The following is an 18,034-nucleotide window of genomic DNA, read 5'->3' on the forward strand; positions in this document are numbered from 1 at the left end:
GGATATTCTTCACTTTTCAAAACCGGGGATATGATCTTATTTTTCCAAAACATGAGTAGATCTTACTTTTCCAAAACAATGGGTAGACTTTATTTTTCCAAAACATGAGTAGACTTCACTCTTCCAAACTGGGGTTAGACTACTTTTTCAAAACAGGGATGAAAGCAAACACAAGGGAAAGACCTAAGGGACATTGGAAAGAATGACAGTTCCGACGAACGACCACTTCCATTTATCCACCGAAAGCAAGCTTCACCTGTACTCAACGCGGCCAGATCCTAAGCTCACCAGCCTTGTCACAGCTTCTGCTCTTGGCCTACTTTCAATAAACAAACACAAGAGAGGTCAACGAACTATTCGCCAAAAAAAATCAAACTCCATCAGGGACATGGGCTAACAGACATTACGGGATAACAGACTCTAAAATTTCCAGACTAAACAGGGATAGACAAACAAGCAGGGAACAAAAGACTCAAAGACTTCTAGTCATACTCCATATACATGGGCTTACAAACACAAATAAATATTGAAACTTGGTTCTTAGTCATACTCCATATACATGGGCTTACAAACACAAATAATATTGAAACTTGGTTCTTATATGAGCTTACACAAAATAAAACCGTTCTTGCTCTGACTACTAATGGGAGTGTTCCCAGACAACTGAACAACACTTCCTCATCACGAGTATTACACTTGTGATATGCCAGATACAAGAAAACCTACATCATTTAATTAATAAGTGGAGGGGCCTCGCCACGGTTTCCCTCTTCACTTTTTCATGGGGTTACTTTTTTTTCACTTCTATCATGAACAAATCCATATATCAAGGGTTATTTTCAAAACAGTGTCGACAGAGTACGCTATCTTCAAATCAAAAAGTGATAGCTTTTCTCCTGGCTGCTTGAAAAAACAAGGGGTCTACTTCTTCATTAATAAGTGGAGGGGCCTCGCCACGGTTTCCCTCTTCACTTCTTCATGGGGTAACTTCTTCAAGGATGACTTCTCCAACTAACCTGTGGCAATAATATACCCAAATATAGATAGGCTTCGCTGGAAAATCACGGGACTTACACACACAGACCATACCGAATTAGCTCATACACGGACCATACCAACTATTATCACACATCTACTCAAACGACCAAATCAATAATCACAAAAAACGTTTATTCTGTAAAAAACTGTTGATCTACAAGAATACATGCAAAAAAATATAACATATTGTTATACTCTATAAGTGGATTCAATTATAAAAAACATTTTAATCGTAACTTTTACCAAAATTTTCAAAAAAATTTTAACGTTACTTTTTACCAAAAATTTTTCTAAAAAAAATTTTATACTTTATTTTTTACTCATCTGTTTGTCTATGTCTATATAATTCATCAATATTTTCCAAAAAATTTAACCAATGCTTTCATCATGGGTACAATATCAATACAATATAGTAAGTACGCTACAATATTAAACATACTATTCTCTTGTACGATACATACAATACAATACCAGTATACTACGGTTTACATAAAATGGGGTTACAAGTTAAATACACTATGATGTATGAAATGGTACATGCCTATACAATCAGCAGCATGACCAAATCAACACCACAATACCATGTGTACATACTTACACCTCTTCGGAAAAAATTATTAACATGCGTAAACAAAAATAACAAAAATGGGCTCTTTCATGGGGACTAACAGACTGAAACAGTTTCGGGGGCACTAGAAGACATGAAACAGTTTCTGGGGGCAAGACAAGAGGAATCTGGGCTAAACTACTGGGGAAGACTGGGGCGATATTTACTCAGGTCAAACTTCAGGGTGTACGTTACAAATGTAACACTAAGTGGGGGGTGGCTAAAGACATTGGGGACTAGTAGATAGGCTAACTACTAGTTGAACATATCTACAAGCTAGACTTGTAACAGTGGGCATACAAAACATGACACGAGTCAAGCTTCCATGTTATCGGAAACACCTGCACCACAAACTGAGATCGGCTGCCCAAGGGGACGGGCACTGCCTAACAGTTGTAGTACAAATGCAACCGAAAAGAGGCTAAATGGACATGGTAGTGGGAACATGCAAATAGAGTATGAGGGAGGTCAAAAAAGACATGCCCCACGTTGTCGGGGACATTTGAAGCGTTTTACCTGTCTGCTCATATGGGATCAAGGATAGACTATCTATAGAGATACTGGGGAGTCGAAATGGGGCTAGTAGAAGGAACAGACACGCAAACCTTCATGCGAACGACAGCTCATTTTTTTTTGTGCGGTGGCGGGTCGTAGATTCGTTGGGAGGGGTAGGAGGGTTTAAAGAAGACTAAATACATAACCAAATAAGCAAAGGATACTTACACAGACTTGAGGACTTTCCTACTATTTAAACAAATTGGTACGCCGTTTGAAAAATCCTCAAACTCTCATATCGAGTACTTACTGGAAAGCAACTGGGGGACATTCATCGTAGATTCCTCGTTGGGGTTATACTGGGCTACTTATTTATCTTTATTGGCTTCTTTGCCATAATATTTTCTTCTGTTCTAAAACTTATTCACTTGTATTAGATATCTGTTAATAATTTTCTTAAATAAAGAGGTTACAGAAATAAAGATGTGTACATTTTATAATGTTTATTTAAACCTTAATACCTTTTTATTTTTATTGAGAATAGACACATTCTCAAACCAGAAATGAATAATAATAACAAAATACATGATTTTACAATTTTTAACCTTATTTTTAGCAGTGTACCAAAACAAAAATTTGACATGGCTGTCAAATGTCACTGCCATCTAATATTTACTTTACATAATATATTTTCCATGTTGAAAACAAACATTTTTAATTATGTAAAACCTTTACCAATAATATCCACTTGTGAATTATTTAAAATAAACATTATCATACCTTGTTAAAACAAAAATCCATGTCACAACACTTGGAACTTCAAAATTTTCCATTCAGACGGGGCTGGGAGGGGAAGATATTCAAATCATTACAAAACTGGATAAAATCGATACCAAATAATATCATCTGGGCATTTCTTACTGGAACATGAACAAATCCAAAACATCATAAAAATAGCAACAGCTACATAAAGGACAGGAACCACGCACTTCTTTTTTTATACCGGCAAATCAAACTGCATAACAACAAAACTATTTCACAATAATATATCCATTAAAATGCCGTGAAACTATTGTCATTATATTCCTTAACATTTACTGGGCAAACTGCCAGTCTTTCACTTCTTTTACCATAAAAATAAAACCATTTTGCCGGCAAAGTGCGACTTTCTACGAGTCTGTTGGTTGAGTTCTAACAAAAAGATGTTTACTGAAGTGATGTACTTTTAGAACTGGCTTTACATCAGTGTTCCCAGATGACTTTTTTGAGGATCAGGAGGTGTCGCCACGAACGATCAGGAGATTTCAGGAGACTCGCTCGCCTCAAAAATTGGTAGAATTCTGTAGTTTCAGTCTTTACGTTTATAGATAGGCAACTAGATGTCGCCACGAAAAATCAGTAGAATCAGTTGGTGGACGCCTCCAATCAGCAAGGAGGGGGGTATTTTTTACGTTTATACTTATACATAGGTACAATACACAGAAAATAGCTGATTAAGTTCCATCTGTTGACTTTTGGGGGAAATGCAACTTTATAAAATCTGTAAGGGACTGCTGTGGCAACGCTAGATGGCGGCTAAAGCATAAAAATAAAAAAAATAAAATAGGATAAAATTCTGAAAAATTCAAACTCCATACAAAACCGTTCATGAATCGTTACGCGCATGCGCAATGACGAATAATGCTGCGCAGTAACACATTTTTTGTTACTGCGCATCCTCGTAATCGTTCAAGAACGGTTTTGTATCGAGTTGGAACAAAACCAGATGATTTTCAGAATTTCATCACTTCATCAGGAGGTTTAAGGACGCCATCAGTAGATCAGTAGGCGAGGGTCGCCATCAGTAGGTCTCCTGAAATTTCAGGAGGTCTGAGAACACTGCTTTACATCGTCACGTCTCTCTCGCGTCCAAACGATGCATTTCTTCTCGATCATTCGGCCAAAACTATTGACCAATCCTCAACTACAACTCAAGGATCTTTCAAAATGCAGACCAATAATAACATGGGATTTTTAGCGCTCAAAACTTAAAGGAAAAACACTGAACCTTTTAGAGGATTCATTCTCGAATAATGGATGTTTTCAATAACAATCTACGTAGTTGGTTATCCGGTAATACTATATTATTAATCTATGGTTGGTTATTGCTACACAAATAAATAGGAAATTTCCTAACCTTTACAATGCGAACAGGAGCGGCTTAGGAAATTTTAAAGATATATAAACTCGCAAAATATATTAGAAAAATTAATATTTTTCTTGGGATAGGATTAAAATTAATGGATATTTTTTTTATAAAATATTGTAGTAGAAATCCATCTGCTACAAAACAACATCCTGTATATTGAAATTTTCAAAACCTGTTTGCACATTTGAAAAGAGCTTTAATGGAGCTTCCATTTTTTGCGCAGGCAATTCAATGACTTTAATTTTGAAATTATGTCGAAATTTTTAAGAACTCGAACTTTCAAAACAAAAATTTTAATATAATTTCAAAATATATTATATAAAATATAATGTCATTAAATTATCTGCGCAAAAAATTGAAGCGAGCAATTAAACTTAGTTTTTTGTGCTCTTTTCAAATGTGCAGACGAATTTTGAAAATTTTAATATACAAGGCGTTCTTTCAAGGTCACAATTATTTTAAATTTTTTTTTGTTAATACGGACCTGAATTTTTTTTGTGATTACTAAGTAGGTCGTTGCAACGTAGTCAATAAGTATTGATAATTTTTAAAATGAGTACATATTTGTTTATACTTTAATAATTTATTATTAAAAGTTAATAATACCTTGCTTTTTAATCAGAGTCCTTAAAAATTTCAGTATAATTTAAAATTCATTAAATTGTCTGCCCCACGCCTCAAACACATTGGTACATTATCAAATAATGAAAAACACATGAAATTTGACAAATAATTTGATCACAGGGCCCTTTAGTTAGCCTTAGGGCCGCATAAAAAACGCTAGAGGGCCGCATGCGGTCCGCAGGTTGAGTATCCCTGGGTTATACCAATATTACAAAGAACCCTCTATAGCAAATTATGCAAAAATACAAAGATTGCGCTGGTCAGGTTACTTTATAAGAATGGATAATGACAAAACACCTAGTAGAATGCTTAGCGGAACTATCGTGGGACGTCGGCCAGTAGGAAAAACCGATGCTTAAGACATATTGAGGGTGGACAACTGGAGAAGAGTAGCCAGCGACAGAGATATTTGGAGGTTGATGCTGGGGGAAACCAGGGCCCGTCTTTGGCTGTAGCGCCATAGGAAGAGAGAGCAATAATAGAGTACTCGCATAAATAAGTTTTTTGATAAAAAAAATCAATCTTTTAATTCACAAGGAATGTATGATATTTATGTATTGATAGCTGCTTTAAATGATTTCTCTTTTGTTTTAGAAGCTGTATGTCCAAACTAGCACACTGCATATCATGGATATCGTTTTTCGCCCTACTTTTCATTATTGGAGTTGTGTATGTTCATTGTCGATGTAAACTGACCACGAAGGACAAGATCTGTCCATTGGATAATTTCATAGGAATGGTTACCGAGATAATTGGCCAACCGCCGTTTTGAATAAATTTTTAGTTAAATAAGTTTTTTACTTTCTTTCATAATTTTCTATTTTTGTTTGGTTTTTTAATAGTTTAAATTATAGTCTTTATCTGAAGTGCCATAACACAAATAAAGTTAGTTTTTCTTTACATCTCGTTTTAATCATATTTTTTTAATCACATGTGTTTAATAACATAAATTTGAAAAATGACAAAATTGACCTTTTCATGATTTTCTAATGGTGAACTTTATATACTCCATCTAATTTACTTACCGTTGCACGTCATCCGCGTCATAGCCCGTGACGTCACATGATACCAACACGAAATAATTAGGCGGTAGGTGTGTTCTTTTTTAGAATCACTTTGTCGAGTACACTGGCGTTACACCCACTAGGCATATTTTATTATATACGCGTAGAAATAATATTTAAAGATTTCTATTAATGTTAACTTAAAGAAATACACAATAATATGTTTCATTTAATTTGTATAAATGGATTATAAAGCGTTTTTATGAAGCACATTTGTTCGGAATACACTGTAACTATAATCGAACGAAGGTGATATTTTGGCATAAATTGGTAACATTTATTTGACAGTTGCGGTGATGACACTTCATATTTGTTTATATTCTTTACTATAAGCATTGTATAACTAGACCATAGTAACTCAAACTAATGTCGAAATTTGTTGGATTTTATTTGAGACAGTCACTAGATGTCACCACTCTTTCTATCTCAATTGAATAGAAATCTACTAATATTTTTTTAGCTACGCTATAATAGATGGTGCCGCGATAGCTAAAGTCAGCGTCCATTTTGTTCCCCTAAATTCAATCTACCAGTGTTGCAATATCTCATAGACAGTGATATAGTGGCAATAAGTGTATTTACACCTACAGTTTAGTGTTTCCGTGAAGAATATTAATATTTTTACCGTATAGGAAATCTATAAAATATTCGAGGTAAGTAAAATATTTAAATCCTACGTTTTTAAAATTTAAATAAAAAATTTACACATGATAGATTGCACGTATAAAGGGAACCGAGTAAAATTTTGACATGCGTCAAAATTTTCAATGTGATTTAAATATATTCATTTTTTAAGATTCCTGAGAAAACTAATAAATGTTTTTGAAAACTTTAAACGAGTTAGAATTAAAAATTACATTATTACCGAGGGCCGAATATCCCTGAAAACTTCTATAATGTTTATTTTAATAAGATACATCGGTGAAAATAAAAAAGAAAATTTAGTGTGATTTTTAATTGAAAATATTTCATTTAAAAGAAACTTTTTATTTATTCTAAGGGACTTCGGCCCTCGGTAATAAAGTAGTCTTTCATTCTGCATTTAAATTTTTCAAAAATACTTTTGAAACTTTTATACTTTAGTATAAAAAACAAATATAAACAAAAATACTTTAGTTTTTTAGGATTCGAAAAAAAAAAGAATTCATTTAAAACACATTGAAAATTTTGACATGAATAAAAATTTTGCATTTTGCTCCGTTCTCCTTAAAAGCAACTCATTTTGTTTTCTTTCTTAAAAAATTATAATTTTGAAACTTTACACAAAGTTTCTTTTTTAAACAATGATATAAATTATTTTTATATATTACCGTATTTTAAAGCCATAGGCGCAAAATTTCGTGATAATGTGTTTTCAAAGCATTAATTTTTTTCGAATCCTGAGAAAACTATTAAGTAGTTTTGAAAAATTTAAACGCAGAATGAAAGATTGCCTTATTACCGATGGTCAATAGTCCCTAAAAACTTCTATAATTTTTATTTTAATAAGTTACAGGGGTGAAAAAAAGAGAAAATTTAGTGTGATTTTTAATTACAAATATCTCATTCAAAACCTTTAGTAAGTTAGTTATGGTAGGGGAGCCCCAGCGGGGATTTTTGCAGTTACTCGAGTGCGTCAGATTATCATATGGGGAAAAACTTGGTACCCTGAAGATATACCTCTACCATGTATTGGCTCTTAACACAGGGGCGTTCGTTAAGGGGGGTCCGAAAACAAATTTATCCTTAAAAAAACTAGAAATTGTCAGATTAAGATAAGGTAAGTTAAGTACATGCGAAAGAGTGTATATTTTAAAAATCTGACGATTTGAGCAGGGCGTAAGGAAATGGGAGAGTCCCAAAGTTTCACAAGAAAAAAGCGAATATTTCTCGAAATGAATGACAGATCGAAAAACTGAAAAATATGTTTTCAATATTTTTGAAAAATCTCGAACGATACCAAACACGACTTCTCACGGAGAGGGGAGGGGGGGTAAATTTAATATTTTAAATACGAATTCCGCGATATTTCTCGAAATGAACGTCAGATCGAAAAACTGTAAAATACACTTATTCAATATTTTAAAAAAATCTATCGAATGGTACCAAACACGACCCACCACGGAGGTGGGGTGGAGGTTACTTTAAAATCTTAAATAGGAGCCCCCATTTTTATTGCAGATTTGGATTCCTTACATAAAAATAAGTAACTTTTATTTAACGGTTTTATTTAACGGGTAAATAAAGAAAACTTTATTTAACTTTTTTTGGTTTTAAATCTACTCTTCAAAACTGGACCTACTCTTCAAAACCCAATATGTCGCCATAACGCTCGAGGGACTGCACATTTAGCATGCTTTGCTCCCATACAACGGTACAATATTTCAAAATCTCTAAATTTTAAAGAACCGCTTGGATTGACATGAAATTTGCCATACACATAGCTAACAAGTCAAAGAATAAAAGTGATATTGTACCGATGTGTGCTTTTGCCTCGGGGTGTGTTTCGCCCCTTCTCGACGGTGAAAATTTTTCTTTTTTTCTTTTCGTATTTGAAAGCGATATAAAAAATTCAATCCATTCAGACAAAACTTTTACTAAAATAAAACATTTCAGCGAAAACCGCATATTTCTATCTTGAGCCGTTAAGAAGTTATATGCAGTTAAAATGGGGAAAAATATAAGTGGACACCCGGTATTATTTGTTGGTGCAACTGGACATTAATTTTTGAGTTATTTGCGAAAAACTGTCTAAAAACATGGTTATTTTGTTAAAAAATGAACATATTCACTCACAAATAACTCGAACATAACATTGACTTAGTGAAAAAACTCAATAAAACAAAAGTTTCTTAAAATTAGTCAGTTTTCAGGCAAAAGCACACATCGGCACAAAATCATTTTTTTTCTTTGACATGTTAGTTATGCGTACGCCAAATTTCATGTCAATCCAAGCGGTTCTTTAAAATTTACAGCAAAAACCGTGAGAAAATGTACTATTTCTGTTTATTCTAACGTACTCTAGGTTTATAACCAATGCGTTTTGCCTGTACAAACGTATGGAGAAGAGACTTTAACACCGACGCAAAAATCCGCAAATAAACTCAGAGTTACACAACGAGCCATGGAACGTGCAATGCTAAACGTGAGCCTTCGAGACCACAAAACAAACCAACAAATCAGGCAAAGATCAAAGACGTCATCGAAATAGCTACAACGCTTAAATGGAACTGGTCAGGACACCTAGCTAGAACACAAAATGTACAATGGATACGAAGAATCATGGAATGGAGGCCCAGAAACTATAAAAGAAGCCGATCACGACCACCGACTAGATGGACCGACGACATAAAAAGAGAAACTGGTTACAAGCGGCCCAGTGTAGAGAACACTGGAAAGAACTAAGGGAGGCCTATGTCCAGTAGTTGGCATGATTGGCTGATTGATAATAAAGGGACTTTCTGTAATAACGTAATCTTTCATTCTGCTTTTAAATTTTTCGACTGTAATAATATACGCCGTCTGTAATAACGTAACGGGCCGTCTGTAATAACTTAATATTTCATTCTTATTTTAAATTTTTCGAAAATATATGCCCTTAATTATTAACATCATGAATCCCTTGAATATGCCATTTGGTATATTAAAATTTTAATGAAGGTGATTTTGAATTTAAATAATGTTACTTCAGTAATAAATAAATGGTTTTTTACAGATGTCTGGAAACTGGAAATATATGTGCGTATTTTAAGTATGGTTTATCACCTTATAAAAGTCCTGGATTAAGACTCTTCAGATTTCCAATAAAAAATCCTTTGACTTGTAAAAAATGGATAGTACACTCTGGTAAATAAATATTAACTTTATATTTTTGTATTTTACACCGTTACGCAATTAACTTTTTTTTTTCCATTATTTTTTCATTATTGCCCCAATGCACGCGTCATATTCCATCCATCCATCCAATGGCACTACAGCCCAAATCGAGCCTTGGTCTCCTTCAATAAGCTTCTCCAATCATTTCGATTTACCGCTGTTCTTTTCCATGAACGCGTTCCCAAAAAGTTCCTGGCATCCTCATCGACTTCGTCTTCCCATCTCTTTTTAGGTCTTCCAACAGGTCTTCTTCCCTGTATTCTTGCATTCAGCAATTTTCTGGGGATTCTATTCTCATGCATGCGGACCACGTGCCCTGCCCACCGTAATATCTGCAGTTTAGTGTATTGTGCTAGAGTTTGTTCGCTATATTGCTCGTGTATTTCTATGTTATACCTAATTCGCCAGTTGTTATTGTCACTTATTGGGCCCAGTATCCTACGCAATATTTTTCTTTCAAACATATCTAATGCATTGGCAGATTTCTGTGTCACCACCCATGTTTCACAGCCATAACTTACTATGGGCCTGATTATTGTTTCATAGACCCGGAGTTTTGTTTTTATTTTTTTTCCATTATTTTTTCATTATTGCCCCAATGCACGCGTCATATTCGAGATGCATTAATTTGAATTTTATGTTTTTGTTGGTACAATAACTCCTGTGTTAACAGCCACCTGTACTAACAGCCAGTTTCAAAATTGTCCAAACCAATTTTATGTAGATTCCTTATTTATGATCTGATATTTACGGCCAGCTTTATAATGCGGACGAATCCAAATAATCTCATATAATTTTGAAAGCCCATTTCATAGAAATTGAGCTGTTGATATCGATCAAATATTCTTGTCTGCTTTATGCAAATACCAAATGAGAGTGAGGTATCTGTTCCTCCAGATTGTGTTGTTGAGACATCCTGCTGTTCTGTTCTCCCATTCTCGAGAAAATAAGTTTATTCTAACCCAAACGTCCTCACTGTATGATCTGTAAGTTTCATCCGTTCAAAGTGCTCATTTTTGAAAAAAAAAATGTTTAAAGTAAAATTTTTATTTTTTTTTTAATTTGAAAAAAAAATCCTTTTTTTAAATAACTTAAAAATTATTCGTGATACCAAAAATCTCAAAGAGTAAAAAAATGTATGTCTTGCATTTTTCCATGTTTTGAATGTTTTTATTTTCCTGTAAGACAAACATTGGTTAAGATATGCCTGTCCAAAATTTGCACATACTCGTGATTAGTGACTCGTTCAAAATATTTTAACTATAGCATGCTACAGCGTTTTCAAAAATAATCACTTTGAACCCATGAAACTTACGGATCATATATACAGTTGAGTACGCGAATCTTTACCCGTGCGTCATCATTTAAAGCATACGAAATAAGGCGATGATAAGTCGGAAATTGAAATATACTTTGCGTTTAGTAAATTTCAATTTCCGACTTATCATCGACTTATTTCGTACGCTTTAAATGATGACGTACGGCTAAAGATTCCCAGACTCAACTGTAAACAATAAATTATAAGTAAAGTAACCTCAATCTGAAATTTTAATTGCACGTTTATCTCTATTAAATCATTATAAGTTTATTTTTAATTTTGTTATATTAATATAATTCTAATGTTGAATGGGTTGCATGTGAGACTTCATTTTGAATAAAGTAAAAGACAGCCGCACTCTCAATCATTTATTGTAATTTCCGACAAAATATCTTCCTGTCGGAAGTTACAACAAATGATTGAGAGTACGTCTGTCTTTTACTTCATTTAATCTAATTCTATCTAATTTTGTAAAACTTCGAAGTTCGTCCGTCCATCTCATCCGCGGTCTTCCTCTTTTTCTTTTCTGTTTCCATGGTCGCCAGTGTAGACTTCGCTTATTCCATCTTCCATCTTTTTGCAGCAGAACGTGGCCGGCGAAATTCCATTTAAGTTGTGCAACCTGTCTTGATACATCGTTCTCCTTTGTTTTTCTCTTATCCACGAATGTCTTTTCCTGTCTTTAAGACCGATACCCAGCATCTGTCTTTCCATTGGTCTTTGTGTTTTGGATATTCTGTCAATGTTTTCTTTTGTGAAAGTCAAAAATCCATGTTTGTGAGCCATATGTGATAACTGGTAATATGCCCTGGTTGATTACTTTCGTTCGAATATTATTGAGGGTACTTTTTATGCTTTTAAAGTATACATATGATAGTTTAATATTGTGAATATAATTGAATATATTTTGAATACAGAACTTAAATTGTTTTTTTTTTTCTTTACTGTACAGAAAGTTGATTTTTTTCAGTGGTGCTAAATATTAATATTGTTGTAGGGAATGCCGCATTGGGAATTCTCGAGTTTAGCGAGCGGATTTAAAAAAAATTATATACAGTAAGCATTTTGATGAAATTTTTTTAAACACGAAATATTTATCCGCTACTGCTGTACCAAAAAAATACAGTGAGGAAGAAGAGGAAGCTTTGTTACCGACACCATGTGTTTTACATACGTATTCGAGAACAAAACAACCATCAACCAGTGACGATATAGTTTCTAGCAGTGATAATTCTGAACTTAACGATTTTGTCGCTATCACCATTGGTCAAGAAAAAAAATTTATAATTATCATACACTTGAAAGGAAATTATCTGCATCTCGAAAACGGATTAATCTTCTGGAAACTCGTATAACAGTACTAAAAAGGAGTCCGGTTAAGATTGGACAAAATCTGTACAAACTGCACCAAAGCCACAAAATCAGTTTTCCGCTGCGTTGCTGAAAATGCAGTTGCATAAGAAAAACGAAAGTGGTCACCAATAGAAAAAAACTGCTATTGAAATTTTTTATAAAGGACCTAGCACGTATAAATTTCTGCGTCGAAAAGGAGTTGCATTACCAGCGGGTCCAACACTAAAAACATGGATTGCAAACTTTACCTGTAACACCGGTTTCAATAAAAACATATTTTATATTATAAAAAATAAAGCAGTAAGCATGTCTCCTACAGAGAAAAAATCAATTTTAATATTCGATGAGATGGCCATTAGAGTACAATAGAAAACTTGATATTATTGAAGGCTTTGAGAAGAGAATACTATTTTTTTGCAATATCTATCACGTTGTAATTTAAAATTATTTCATTAATATTAATATTCCTCATTATTCCTTTTCATAAGGGTGGTGAAAAATCTAATTTTAATTTAAATTTACTAATTTAAAAATCGATGAAAAATTTTTTTTTGTGCCGATGATACCAGTATCCCTTGGAGCAACTAAAATATTGCAACTCTTCATGCAACTAGGTATAACTTCTGACCTACTTACGAGAAAAACCTAGGCTGACTCTAATTTACTACCTTTTAACGTGCAGAAGACAGTAGCATTATCCTATAAAGGCTCTTCAATCCTTGCTTCTTAATAACAGCCCGAACAGTACCGTCGATTTTGAAAAATTTCTTGCTATCTTTTAGACAGAAACCTCAAATGGTCCCTTCATTTGGATTTGTTAAATGAGAAACTCGTCTCAGCGTTCTATTCAATAAGACCTGTTTCAGAAGATCATTGCAGAAGTTACTTAAAAGATCACGGATCACCAGAAATTCAACATTCGATGTCTATTTGCCGATCCCGTCCACTGAGTTAGTAAACCAGTCCATATTATATTCCGCAAAAAAACTGTGCAATCATCTCCCTTTACAACTTAAATCTGCAACATATTTTCACAAGTTCCGTAAAATTACAAAAGATTATCTATATAAAAGACGTAGAAGCAGTATATCTTAATGAATAAATAAGAAATTACAGTATCTTCTATGCACAAGTAACTAAAGTATTTTTATCATTATTTGGGTGTTCGACCCAAATCTATGATATTATATTTGGGTGTCATACGTAGCAGCCTTAACTTATTAGTTCGTAAGTTTGTATTTTGTTTGTTGTATGTTCAATTTGCAATTTATATAAGTTTTACATTATATTTTTTAATGTTTTACTTTCATTATCTTTTATTTTGTAATATTGACTATATATCTAGTTTTAATAAACTGTATTTATTTTGACTATAAAATTGTTTAACTTTCAGGGACAATAAAGAATATTTCTAATAAACATATTAGATCGGACGAATTGATTGAAAAAAACCATTTTCACTTATGTAAACAATGGTTTGTGTACTTATATAAAATAAATAGTATTATTTATTTCAGTTTTGTTAATTATTTTATCTCAGAGAGAGAGAGAGAGAGAGAGAGAGAGAGAGAGAGAGAGAGAGAGAGAGAGAGAGAGAGAGAGAGAGAGAGAGAGAGAGAGAATAAACATTTTTGTAGTTAAATAGCGGCCGGATAGCTCAGGCGGTAGTCAGGCTAAATGAAATGAGTACCTTGGATAAAACCAGGGGTAATACTAATCGGTTGAATCGTAGCACTGGCCCTGTTACCTTCCTTGTATACCCTTAGGCCCTAGAGATAGCAGATTAATACCCTGCTACATTCCCAAAGCCGCGTCAGCGGTATAAAACGGGAGAGTATTATTATTATTATAGTTACGGGAGAAAAGCAGTGGTGTTAGTAACAGTACAACAGCATACTACATCTTCGCTACTTTCATATTTGACTTCGATATTTCCAAGTCAAAATTGAAGACAACTTCTCAAATTACCACATCATCCAATCTGGCGTACCACAGGGTAGCGTTCTCGGCCCATTTCTCTATCTGATATTTACAGCCGACATTCCAACCAGAAATGATACCTTATTAGCTACTTTTGCCGATGATACGGGAATCTTAGCAGTGGATGTCGACCCTAATGTAGCATCACAAAAAGTTCAAAATCATCTAGACCAATTAGAAAACTGGCTCAAGCGATGGAAAATAAATGTTAATGCCAGCAATTCAGTACAAATTACTTTTACAACCAGAAAATATACATGTCCTCAAGTTTCTATAAATAATACTCCGATTCCCATCAAGCCAGTTGTCAAATACTTGGGATTGCATCTGGATGAAAAACTCATATGGAAAACGCACATTAAAATTATGTAAACAATTAAATCTTTAAAAAATATGAACTGGCTATTTAACAAGAAGTCTCAGTTATATCTTGAAAATAAACTGCTTCTGTACAAAGCTATACTTATACCAGTTTGGTCTTACGGAATAGAACTATGGAGCTGCAGTAAACCTTCAAATACTCCAAACATTCCAATCCAAAATTCTCCGTATGATAAGTAAAGCTTCATGGTATGTATCCAACCAGACACTCCACAATGATCTGGACATCCCACTAATCAAGGACTTAATAAAAAATCGTTCAATAAAATATAAATTCGCACCACTGACCACACCAACGACTTGATAAATAATTTATTCACCCAACCACTTGCTGAAAGAAGACTAAAGAGAATATGGCCAGACGACCTACCACAATAAAGAATAATACTTAGAGAACCGTCACTGGATGGTACCTAACTCACCTTAATTTACTTTCAGACTATTTACTTATTACTTTGTGTTTAGAGTAGACTGTAAAAATGCAGTGTATCAAAAAAAATTATTATACAGCACTAAAATGTATTTTGAGTTAAATAAATTACATACGTTCTTATTTTTGCGTCAATTAATTTAATTCAAAAATAGTCGAGTATATTTTAATGAAATATTAAATCCTTTTTTAACAAATCAATAAACAAATTAATTGTCCGGTGCACAAATAAGTATTTTTCAAAGAAAATTTTACGGCAGCATTTAAATCATTTAAATAAATTACTGGCCAATTTAGATTTAGCAAATCTCAAATTATAAAAAAACAATTTAAAACATTTGCTCGAAAATGTCAAGTTATCAATCTGTCACAAAACGAATTCAATAGTAATAACAATAAGCGTATTATTTAAGTCTTATATTTTCTTCACAATCTGGCATCCTTGTACATATCTGTATTAGAGATGCTCAGATATTTATGTACATAGTAGAAATCTGCTCCGCGTAGAAATCTGCTTCGAGTAGAAATCTGCATACAATTAAATTTCTGGCTATAGCTTTCGAAATTCATTTCTAGAGGCCGGCACCTCACGGCAAAATAAAAGTCAAATAACTCTGACATTGGCTTTGTCTAACTATGTGGAAATAAACAATGCTATAAGTATTTCTGTGGCTTGGTTCTAAAAGGGCCAATGTCAAATTTTTGTTTTTTTGTACAGCTTTCTTTTGAATTTAATATTGACCAAACAAAAGGCAAAAAATTGACACTGGCCTTTTAGCATTAAGCCACATTATGTGACTTGGTGTTAAAATGGCCAATTTCAATTTTTTGCATTTTGTTTGGTCAATATTAAATTCAAAATGGTACAAAAAAAAACAAAAATTTGACATTGGCCCTTTTAGAACCAAGCCACAGATTTGTTTCATTATATTTACTGTTTTTATTATGTACTTTAACGTAAGATTACAGTAAAACCTCGATTATCCGTGCTCCTCGGGACCGAAGGGTGGCACGGATAATCCAAACATTTATTTCTTATGTATAATACATATGTACGTATACACATCATATGTACCTACCCCTACCATAAAAAATAACAGAAGAAAATAAATCTTTCATCGAGTCTCTCTTTCGTCATATAGAGTTTCCGTCAAGTGATCTACGATGACGCTATTTTGATAAAACCTCAAAAACCCAACTTGAGCAATAGAAAATCATAGCACCGATAATCCGTACCCGGATAATCGGGGTTCTACTGTATAACTTAATTCTTGTTTTCTATTTCTAAAGTTTTTATTTATTTACATTGAATATTAATTTGTTTTGCTGTATAATCCACTTCCGCAAAAATTGTGTGATGTATTTGATTAAAAATGAGCTCAAGATTTTTTTGTAATTGGGCAACAATGTCAACTTAGATCTCTAACGTAGATAATAAGTGCGTTCGCGGGTGCCTGTCGGCGACAAATTAGCAGCAAAATGCATGCGCACTTTAAAATGATATAAATAATATCGTTAATAGATAAATATACAAGGTATATTTACCTAGTATAATTTAATAATTAGTTATTAATATTAATTAAAAGTAAATATACCTTGTATATTTATCTATTAACGGTATTATTTATATTAAGTGAGGTTAGAAATTGTCGGCGACAATTTGTCAACTGTACCCGCGAACGCACTTTGACGTGCAACGGTAAGTAAATTAGACTGACGTAATTTAATATGGGCCGGATAGCTCAGGCGGTAGGATGGTTGACTTCCACGCAGAAGGCCTGGGATCGAATCCCAGCGCCGGCGCCGGCGAGAACATATAGACATTTGAATAAATTAAAACACTAACAATATTTCCGATGTATTTAAAAATAAAAAATAAAAACATTACACACAAAGTTACAGAACATTTTATATTTTTTTTTATGCGGTATAAATGTTTATCAATTTAAATACTTATTCATTTCTTCTTTCATTCATTGACGATTCATCACCCTTCAAGTTATAGATGCTATATAGATATAATCGCTTATCCCGGGAATACTATTCTGACGTCATGATGATGCATAGAAAAGAAATGTGAATACACATGTTTTATAGGGCATGATCAACTTCCTAGTCTACTGTCCCCATGATAAACAAACATACCTATTAAGATAACTGTCTAATTACTTCAAAACTGATTATAGATTACGTTTCAACTTGAGGTGGTGCTAGACACTGATACAGTTTAGTAACTGCTGTTTGTACAATTTGCTGGAATGTTTCATCATTTGGGCATTTCACTTCCTACAAAGAAAACAAAATAAATTAGGTACTTTAAATTTATTTTGAAATAACTTGGTATAGCTCCAATATCAAAAGCTTCTGTGATTTAATGAGCATGATTATTATTTTTATATAATTTGAAAGCTTTGAGATTCGCAGATGACATCGTTCTTATAGAGGATCATATGGGTGGTGCAATAAAAATTTTGTAAAAATTATGTATCATGCTTCCTTGTAGGTCGGACTAAAAAATATCATTGAGTAGCTCATCAACTATCACTGGCGGCCCAAGCCCGAATAAAGGAGGGGGTATACGGGTGAGGTCAGTAATCTGCACTGCACTGAGGTGGCAATAATAACACCTCCTCATAGAAATTACAATGAAGCCCCGAATAGGACGGATAGCCTTTCTATTTTATAAAATCTGATTCGTTAA

General features: G+C 33.4%; 2 protein-coding genes and 1 long non-coding RNA gene across 4 annotated transcripts in view; 2 read left to right on the forward strand and 1 right to left on the reverse strand.

Annotated features, from left to right (window-relative positions):
• LOC114337070 (putative autophagy-related protein 11) overlaps window positions 1–5,852 on the forward strand; it is a 131,819-nt gene extending 125,967 nt beyond the window's left edge. For both annotated transcript variants that reach the window (XM_050650870.1, XM_050650871.1), the window contains one exon: window positions 5,547–5,852. In XM_050650870.1, coding sequence (XP_050506827.1) covers window positions 5,547–5,724 — 178 coding nt within the window. In that variant the 3' untranslated portion in view covers window positions 5,725–5,852. The remainder of the gene's footprint in view (window positions 1–5,546) is intronic.
• A 495-nt stretch (window positions 5,853–6,347) lies between these two features.
• Window positions 6,348–13,970, forward strand: LOC126884736 (uncharacterized). The gene is made up of 3 exons (XR_007698137.1): window positions 6,348–6,669; window positions 9,711–9,841; window positions 12,187–13,970. It is a non-coding gene; the product is annotated as an uncharacterized LOC126884736 (long non-coding RNA).
• A 3,205-nt stretch (window positions 13,971–17,175) lies between these two features.
• LOC114337072 (cleavage and polyadenylation specificity factor 73) overlaps window positions 17,176–18,034 on the reverse strand; it is a 45,543-nt gene continuing 44,684 nt past the window's right edge. Inside the window, exon 15 of the mRNA XM_050650878.1 lies at window positions 17,176–17,619. Within this exon, the coding sequence (XP_050506835.1) occupies window positions 17,521–17,619 (99 nt within the window). The 3' untranslated portion in view covers window positions 17,176–17,520. The remainder of the gene's footprint in view (window positions 17,620–18,034) is intronic.

Source organism: Diabrotica virgifera, chromosome 5 (assembly GCF_917563875.1).
Source record: "Diabrotica virgifera virgifera chromosome 5, PGI_DIABVI_V3a".
In the NCBI taxonomy this organism is placed as follows: Eukaryota; Metazoa; Arthropoda; class Insecta; order Coleoptera; family Chrysomelidae; genus Diabrotica; species Diabrotica virgifera.